The sequence below is a fragment of the Sinocyclocheilus anshuiensis genome, unplaced genomic scaffold (assembly GCF_001515605.1).
Source record: "Sinocyclocheilus anshuiensis isolate Anshui unplaced genomic scaffold, SAMN03320099.WGS_v1.1 scaffold2507, whole genome shotgun sequence".
Taxonomy (NCBI): domain Eukaryota; kingdom Metazoa; phylum Chordata; class Actinopteri; order Cypriniformes; family Cyprinidae; genus Sinocyclocheilus; species Sinocyclocheilus anshuiensis.
This window is the reverse complement of record NW_015555888.1, coordinates 47,873-57,750: the sequence shown is the minus strand read 5'-3', so window position 1 is coordinate 57,750 and position 9,878 is coordinate 47,873. Positions and strand designations below refer to the sequence as shown.

Genomic DNA, 9,878 nt, shown 5'->3' with positions numbered 1-9,878 from the left:
CTGCAGTGTGTGCAAACCTGGTCAAGAACTACAGGAAACGTCTGACCTCTGTAATTGTAAACAAAGGTTTCTGTACCAAATATTAAGTTCTATTTTTCTATTGTATCAAATACTTATTTCATGCAATAAAATGGAAATTAATTATTTAAAAATCATACAGTTGTGATTTTCTGGATTTTTTTTTTTAGATTCTCTCTCACAGTTGAGGTGTACCTACGATTAAAATTACAGATCTCTCCATTCTTTGTAAGTGGGAAAACTTGAAAAATTGGCAGTGTATCAAATACATATTTGCCCCACTGTAGCAGTCATCATTTACTCCAGACCTCTGAGCCGCTGAAGATGCAGTGAATAACCTTTGTTTTTTAAGGGAATGCTCCCCCAATCTACTTAAATGCACACTATGTTCGCGTGAATCATTCATGATCCAGCCTCACAGAAGAAGCGAGTATAAGGTTCTTTTATGAATCTTTGCAAATCGCCTTTCATAATAACATGCTAGTTAGCAAGTTCAGCGGCTAAAGTAAACAGTCTCATGAGAATGGCTCGTCAGCCCAGGGAAGAGAGGGGCGGGGTGAGCAGAGCTCATTAGCATTTAAAGAGACATGCACTAAAATGGCTTGCTGTGTGCAGAGCTGTTTTTGGCAAGGTAAAAAGGGTGCTGTTTTACACTACTTTTACACTAGACTTTTCATTAAGACAGTAAAGAATCATATCAACTTGTGGAAAATGGGCATCTGATGACCCCTTTAAGTACAAACTAGAACTCATGTTAGATGGAGTATGGGTAGGGTGGCCATATGTGCCATTTATATGGGACACGTCCTGGCCAGGATTTTTTATATTGCCTAAAACATTCAAAGTAGTTTGACCAATAACATGAAAGCATAAGGAACCATCTTGCGCTGCTCTCTATAGCTCTCGTGAAATAATGTCATACAACGATCGATCTGCACAGTGCTGACAGCCAAAACCTGGATATTTTAGGCAATATAGAAATCCTGGCAAGGGTGCGTCCCGTAAAAATGGCCCGTATGGTCACCCTAAGTATGGGGCACATCAGCCGAGATTCTAGATTTCTGACTAACTTGTTATGCAGATGCATTCACTATGAAGGGCTACACAATAATACTATTGAAAGAATGGAAAGCATGGCCATTATTTCATAAATAATTTCACAAGCCATAACTTCTGGTTACTTTCTCAATGTAATTCAAGTTGTTATATAGTTATATTAACTATAGGGGCTAGACAAAAATACTATTGAGGTATTAGCAAGCATGTGACGACATACTTCATAGTACTAGCCATAAACTCTGATTATTAATTGAGCTTTAACTAAGTTTATACTTTGGCGACTGTATGGGACTAAACAGAACTACTATTTAAATATCAGCATTCATGTATGGCCTATTAAATGGTATTATTCATAACCTCTGGGTAATGATCAGACTACAGAGTTTGTGACTGAGATTTGCAGTAACGGTTGGTGAGAGACTCTGAGAAACATATTAGCGTGTAGTTCCAAACCCTGTTTTTAACCCAGCTGTATACGTCAGGAATGTATACGTCATTTTATGAATACCCAGGATTTAGTTTGTTAACCCCTGGTAAATTATGACCAATGTGAAACAGGAAGCAAGACAGACCAGAATTTCTTTTAGTCAGGGTTTAGTATGACCTAGGGTTAACTATTTCAAGTGTGAAAATATTTCTATAGATTCCTAATGAATGAGCGCAACTTAAAAGTATTTGAATGGACCTTACAACAGTGTGCTCTGCATAGACAATTGGATATTTTTCTCTAATGTATTGGACTTCTATATGAATATTTCATTTAACAGTCTTATTTTTGTGGCAATCAACAACAGCACATATTAAAACTGAGGTCATAGTTGACTTCTTTTCTTGCAGATACTTCTGGCTTATGTACTTGTCGCTTCTACAATGATTTTTAGTTAGATCGGACATGGAAAAACCATACAATGAAACTAGAGACTAGCAATTATTCAGTCAAACTTTATATTTTAATCTTTTTTTATATTTAATATTTAATTTTTAAGGCATTTTGTTTTTATAACTCATTATTTTATAAATATCATTGTTTTTGAAAATGTTGTAAAATGTTTGAATATTCCAGTGCCATAAAACGGTAAAATCATCTGATATTTTACAAAACTATTTTACTGATCTTGACACAGTCTGTGTACATTTGTATCATTCCCCCCACACAGTGGTCAGAATAGACGTCTAAATCCTGGAAGCATGGAGAAAATAGTCAAGAAGCCTGAAGCAATGAGGTTCACCTTAGGTGGAACATATTCAAAAGATGTATCAGGTGACTCATTCACAGAAGAGAGGACTTTCTTTGCACTCGTCAGCTGGGCCAGAAGTAATTTCTGTGGAGATCCACCCACAAAACAAAATGTTTTAGGTTTCAGAATATTGCCTGAACAACTTATATGGAAAACGTAATTGATAAATTCAGTTATCACTTTGCTAAATTACAGTATAATGAAATTTGTGAGTAAAAAGGCTTATACCTGTTTGTACTGTTCATTTTCATCTTTGACTTTCTGGTTCTGATAATTAAGTTCTCGCAGTTTTTCAATTTCATCTTCCTGTGACAAAGCAATATATATATTTATATGTATTTATTTATTATCCTCCTATTTTTAAACGTTCACTGTTTTACTTGGCGAATGATGTCATGTTTAATAGGTAACTCTGACATAATGAGTGCAATAAGACAAAGCCTGCATACCTCATCAACCCAAAAAATTCTCTTTTTTCTAGGGCTGCACGATAAATTGCATGTGACTGTCATGCGCATCTTGTCAGTAAAGCCGGTTCTGAGATTAGTAGTAAATCTCCATCACGCGCTTTCAGATGGAGCGGCATGTAATACAAAGAGCCGTAGATCACTGACAAGCTACGCAATATCGTGTTCATTATCGCAGATGAATCGCCTTCGATTATGAACGCGATATTGCGTAGCTTGTCAGTGAACTATGGCTCTGTGTATTAAATGCCACTCCATCTGAAAGCACGTGATAGAGATTTACTACTAATTACAGAACCAGCTTTACTGACAAGATGCGCATGACAATCGCATGTGATTTATCGTGCAGCCCTACTTTTTTCATTGTACTTTACATATTACACAAAGAAACTACTTATACCCAGATTCAACAATCATTTTTGTTACAGAACAACCAGTCTATGGAGGGCCAAATTACTCCAAATTAAATCATTAAATAAATGCTGAAATATACAAATCGTTAAATGCATAATTAAATAATTAAATGCATAAATAAAAATGCATTTATTTCCTCAACATTTCATTTTCAGGGTTACGGTTGTAGGCATGTCACTCAACAATAGTGGGCATCACCTTTCAAACTCAATTTCTTTGGTCTTTCTAGTTTAGGCACATTTTTCTTGTTTTTAGCATCACGAGCTATGGCTGAGCATGGTACAGGAACGGCTCGTTTCCACCGAGCGGTATGGTTCAGAACAGTACAATGTCATTCTCACACGAAGAAGAAAGAGCGACAATATCCGTTTCTCAATACCAATTACGCAAAGTTCAGACTTGCATCCTTGGTAGTTCGAACTTGGCAAGTTCGACTCGGGAGTGCGAACTCCTGAGGATGGGAGGACTCAAGTCCAGTAATTCTGCAAATGGAACAGCAGCGTAGGTTATCTGATAACGTCACTCAGCTCACCTTGGCTCCGGTTATCCGCACTATATGTATATTTACCATAAAATGAAATATGTCAAACACCACTGCCTCTTTTCCGTTTTCATTTGAACATATCAATAATAGCAAGTTCAGGCAATGCGTACATACATTACAATAAAACAAAATAGGATATCAAACACCACTGCCTCTCTTTGTTTTCATTTTAAAAATATAAAACATTAATATGTGGTTCAGGAAATATGCATATATGCTCTGATTATCTTCACTGTATGTATGTATGATAAAATGAAATAATACAAAGCACAACTCTGCCTCTTTTTGTTAAATGTCAATTTTAATGAACAATAATAGCCATTATAAAAGTATAAGTACAAAGTATAAGAGGCTTATATAATAGGAAATAAAGACAAAAGCAAACAATTAAGTCAAACGTATGCTACGAAGTCAGCACTGTACTATGGTAAACTTAAATATATAAAGTTATGAAACAACTTTGTGCTCAGCCAAAACGATATGACCACGAACAAATAATAGATTCATGAGACCAAAGATTACCTGTTAGATATAGCCTACCAAAAACAAATTATATCTCATGTTTAACCACTACAGAGACATCAGAGCCAGTGGCACATGTCAGACGGACTAGCCAAGGTAAGGCTGCTCTCAGTAGGATACATGAGCACTAAGCGCCCTCTGATCGACTGGAGCTCACATCTCCAAAATCGGCATCAATTTTCAAATTGGTGCTCTCTTTATAAATAAACCACAGATTTGAGTTTTAAACAACTACATTCTCGCCTGAAAACTCTTAAAACTACATTTCACAACACAATAACACAGTAGTATTTTGAAAATTTTGCGGGTTTTTGGGCAATGACTGATGTTTCACAAGTATAGACAGTAACGCATATTGAGAAACGGCTATTGTATGCGTGTGAAAATAGAAAATTATAAAATACACTGTTACATATTTTTGTGTTTGCGCACTCTGATGTAAATAAGCCCAACACTCATAGACAGCAAAGCGGAACGAGTGAAGGACGCTTTATCCCCTTGTATAACGCAAAAGTGACGATTCTAGTCAACCAATCAACGTTCTGCGGTGAGTTTAGCTCCACCCTTTTAGTACCCTCCTACATTTCTCCAAATCTGTTACAATGAAGAAACTCATCTACATCTTGGATGACCTGAGGGTGAGTACATTTTCAGCAAATCTTCATTTTGGGGGAACTATTCCTTTAAAAGCAACATAAAACACAACAAGTAGCCTCAACAAAGGTTGTGTGACTTCAGAAATCTTTTGACAGGATGTCAAAAACGAACAGTACCAGTTGTCAGGAAGCCCCCTAGTCAATCCACATAAGACTATCTTCCAGTTCTGCTAGACTGAAAGACAACACTTATAAAAACATCCTTACAATCCGCTGGAAATTCTCGCTCTGTGCGCTATGGCTTTCAACACTTTAATACAGTGACGATGCTTTCACATTCAGGATATCAGTGCCATTGTATTGTAAAACCACACACACGTACACACACACACACACACACACGTTAAAAAAAAAAACACAAAGAACAAAACTGCCTTAATTACACCACATAAATTATATATAAAAAGTTCCCGTGTGTACAGAACAAAAAAGAAAAACAAAGAATGATAACTGTAGGTGCCTGAGTCGAGGTGAATCACAACGTTCCTGTGACAAAGGTACAAACACGTTAAAATTCGCAGGTTTCTGATCACCGTGGGATCCAGAATGGCTATTTAAATCTTGAATACACTTGGCCAGTGAACAGCGGTAAATATCCTGCTGCTTTACAATAAAGGCCCTTAAAAACAACATACTGTACTCTCTCGAAACATCCTACTAGATCCCTCGAGACAAAGAAGACTAGCTTCAACAGACATTCCTAGTCTCACAGACCACCAAAACTCACATAAAACCAGATCAGCATTGATTGTCAATAAGAAGGACACATCAGCTGCTGGTCATCAAGGGCCAATACATGAGATCATGCTCTGATTTAGAGACAAAAAGCTCCTTTTGAAAAAAATCAACTTGGCAACCTGCAGATATACGAGGCGAATCTCAATGATGTGATGATGTCAGCTGCCTCCAAGAGATCTGATTGGTGACCTGATAATACAAACACTGATCACGGTGACAGAAAAACTGCTCGCCACGAGTTTTGAATCTTAAAACCATGTGAGTGCAGCTGCTTTTAGATAGACTTCAGATTATTTGAACACCAAAAAAATACTTAAAATCCATGCTTACAAAAAAGAGAGAAAAAATCAAATGTTTTGAAACAAAACATCAGTAATTTTACCATCAAATATACAATCTCAAGAACAACAGCAATACTTAGAATCCTGACGGAAGTAATAATCATATATAATCAATAGTAGTAACAATAACAATAAATACAATAATAATAATGATATTTTTATTAAAACATGATCTACTGTATTTGGGAGTACCTGGGCACAGGGGGCATAAGGCCAGTGAAGACGAGCGCAAAGGCAATCGTGCGGGTTATTATAACTCTAGACGGGAACCTGGAGTCTATGATCGCTCTCGATGATTAATATATGTAATCTTGAGTCTTGGGATAAAGACGTTCGGTCGGGAGCGTGCTGGGTGGAGTCAGAGGTGAGGGTGGTTCTGGCAGAGAGATAACTGTTGGTTTGCATGCAGGGGAGGACGGCTGTGTCCAGCGTTGGAAGGCTGGAGGTTTCGGAGCGCTCCGACGCTGGACCTATCAGTCCTCCTTGTCACTCGCATCTAATGTATCTGTTGCAGGGCCACTCTGAAATACAAAAACACAGAAATGCTGTTTTTAATCAGCTCACACTGGAGTGAATGTTCTAAAAATATATAAAATATACATAGATTTAAAAATATATTAAAAAATAAACTAAAAGAACTATTTAAATATTATTTTATGTTTTTATTAATGCTTATTAATTATATTAACAATTATAATATAATTAATGGCTCGTTTCCACTGAGCGGTACGGTACAGTATAGTTCAGTACAGTACGATTCGGTACGGGTAACCCTGATCAGGCTTGCGTTTCCACTGCCAATAGTACCCTTACTTGGTAGACGTGGTGTATACCGGAAAGTAGCGATCGACGATGAACCGCAACAATAAGCACAACTCTGCCTCTTTTTGTTAAATGTCAATTTTAATGAACAATAATAGCCATTATAAAAGTATAAGTACAAAGTATAAGAGGCTTATATAATAGGAAATAAAGACAAAAGCAAACAATTAAGTCAAACGTATGCTACGAAGTCAGCACTGTACTATGGTAAACTTAAATATATAAAGTTATGAAACAACTTTGTGCTCAGCCAAAACGATATGACCACGAACAAATAATAGATTCATGAGACCAAAGATTACCTGTTAGATATAGCCTACCAAAAACAAATTATATCTCATGTTTAACCACTACAGAGACATCAGAGCCAGTGGCACATGTCAGACGGACTAGCCAAGGTAAGGCTGCTCTCAGTAGGATACATGAGCACTAAGCGCCCTCTGATCGACTGGAGCTCACATCTCCAAAATCGGCATCAATTTTCAAATTGGTGCTCTCTTTATAAATAAACCACAGATTTGAGTTTTAAACAACTACATTCTCGCCTGAAAACTCTTAAAACTACATTTCACAACACAATAACACAGTAGTATTTTGAAAATTTTGCGGGTTTTTGGGCAATGACTGATGTTTCACAAGTATAGACAGTAACGCATATTGAGAAACGGCTATTGTATGCGTGTGAAAATAGAAAATTATAAAATACACTGTTACATATTTTTGTGTTTGCGCACTCTGATGTAAATAAGCCCAACACACATGAACAGCATGGCGGAACGTGTGAAGGAAGGAGACGCTTTATTCCCCTTGTAGCACGTGCAAGTGACGATTCTACTCAACCAATCAACGTTCCTTTTGCTGTGCTAGGTAACCCAACAGAAGGGTACCAAAAAAAATGGTATGGCAAGGCTAATTTTTATGGTGCCATTCACAACTTCTGACAATGGAAACGGAAATAATTGCGTACTGTACTGTACTGAACCGTACTGCTCGGTGGAAACGAGCCATTACAGTACCATGTTCAGCCATACACTGTAAAAAAAATTCTGTAGTTTTTACAAAATAATTTTGGCAGCTGTGGTTGCCAGAATAATTTTGTAAAAAATACAGAAAAACTGTAAACACATTTACGGCCATTTTACAGTATAAAACTGTAATTTACAAACAAGAAAATTTGAATGTAAACCAGTAAATTCAACAATGCACACTGCTATTAAAATCTGTTTTGTACCTTTAACATACTGACAACCACCATAATAATGCAGGTGGTAAAAGAGAAAGCCACATGAAGAATCAAAGCTCATCACAAGTAGCTTCGCCACAAGCAGAAGTATATACTAATATATAGAAGGTGCACAGAGTCATTCATGCAAACACAAAACACCATCATGGTAACACACATGATACTTAAATAATGCATTAAACTTTCATTAAACAACAGAAGATGTAACATAAAGCCCAAATATACATAACTAATAACCAAAACTATTAAAAAAACATGATTATTTAAACAAAATACTTTCAAATGTGGAGTGTCATGCAGGGAATTCTGGGAATATCAGTTTACAGTTTTTGACTGTAAATTATACATTGATTTGTTATTTTTACTTCTAAAAACTGTCAAATTAACAGCATTTTACTGTAAAATTACATGAAATGTCTGGTTAGATATTTTACAGTTTTTCCCTGTATATAGTATATAGTAACTTACTGTTAACCTATTAACAGTTTTTTTCCGTAGCGTTTTTACAAAATTTTACAGTTAAAATTACACTTATTTTTTAAAGTGTAGTTTGTGATGCTAAAAACAAGACAAAGGCGCCTAAACTAGAATGACCAAAGAATTCGAGTTTGAAAGGTGACACCCACTATTGTTGAGTGACGTGCCGACAACCATAACCCTGAAAATAAAATGTGGAGGCAATAAATAAATGCATAAATAAATACATATTTATTTATGCATTTAACGATATACCTATATATTTCAACATTTATTTAATTATTTAATTTTAAGTAATTTGGCCCTCCATATCAGTCTTATGTTCTTTTCATAAAAGAATATTAAGTTATTAAGAACCTGGTCAAAACGATATATGCAATGTATGGAGACATCCACACCTGAAACTTTAGACGCTGCATTTGCTCGTGCTCCCGTTTAGACACCTCCTCCTGCTGCTCCTTCAGTTCTCCTGTGCCACAGGATTACTCTGGAGCTGACCAAGGAGATACAGCACCTGGACAATACATCAGACACAATGTTTTAAATTAACCATACAATTTGACAATGATGCAATGATGATACTCTTGGATATGTGAGAAAATCTAAATAATTTAAACTTTATAACTTCTATATTATTTCTTACTGAAATCAGCATATTTGTGATATATGCCCCCTTAAAATTGATTTCCAATGTTTTTCCCTAATATAAAATGTTTGCATATTTTTCATATCAAATTCTTAAATTTCATTAATTAATTTACATTTACATTGCAAATTTACAACCAAATGAATAATGCATGAGCTTAGGGTTTTAAATAATTTTTAATACACAAATATGAAAAGTTGGAAAAAATGCAATGATACCTTAAAATATGAGAGTAAATCGGCAGTAGGTGGAAGGGATGCTCCGATACAACTTTTTCCAGTACTTGACCGATACAGATACTTTTAGTTTTGGTACTTGATGATACTGAGTACTGATACCGGTATTTTCATTGTATTTATACATTTTTGAATATTGGGTACAGAAACCAATAAAATATGTATAATGTAGTGCTGTCAAACAATTATTCGCGATTAATCACATTCAAAATAAAAGCTTTTGTTTACATAAGTTGTGTGTGTGGTGTGTATATTTATTATGTATATATAAAGACATTAAAATTAATTATTTAATTATTCAGATTAATCCAGAACGCGGCAGCAAGATTACTTTTTAACGAGCCTAAAAGAATGCACGTCACACCTCTGTTTATCAGTTTGCACTGGCTACCAATAGCTGCTCGCATAAAATTCAAGGCATTAATGTTTGCCTACAAAACCACCACTGGCTCTGCAC

General features: G+C 35.7%; 1 protein-coding gene across 1 annotated transcript in view; it reads right to left on the bottom strand.

Annotated features, from left to right (window-relative positions):
- Positions 1-2,312: 2,312 nt before the first annotated feature.
- The window catches only part of LOC107675884 (chromosome-associated kinesin KIF4A-like), a 45,825-nt gene continuing 38,259 nt past the window's right edge, over positions 2,313-9,878 (bottom strand). The window contains exons 4-6 of the mRNA XM_016470385.1: positions 8,938-9,053; positions 2,544-2,621; positions 2,313-2,399 (exon numbers count right to left, since the gene is read on the bottom strand). Coding sequence (XP_016325871.1) covers positions 9,000-9,053 — 54 coding nt within the window. The 3' untranslated portion in view covers positions 2,313-2,399; positions 2,544-2,621; positions 8,938-8,999. The remainder of the gene's footprint in view (positions 2,400-2,543; positions 2,622-8,937; positions 9,054-9,878) is intronic.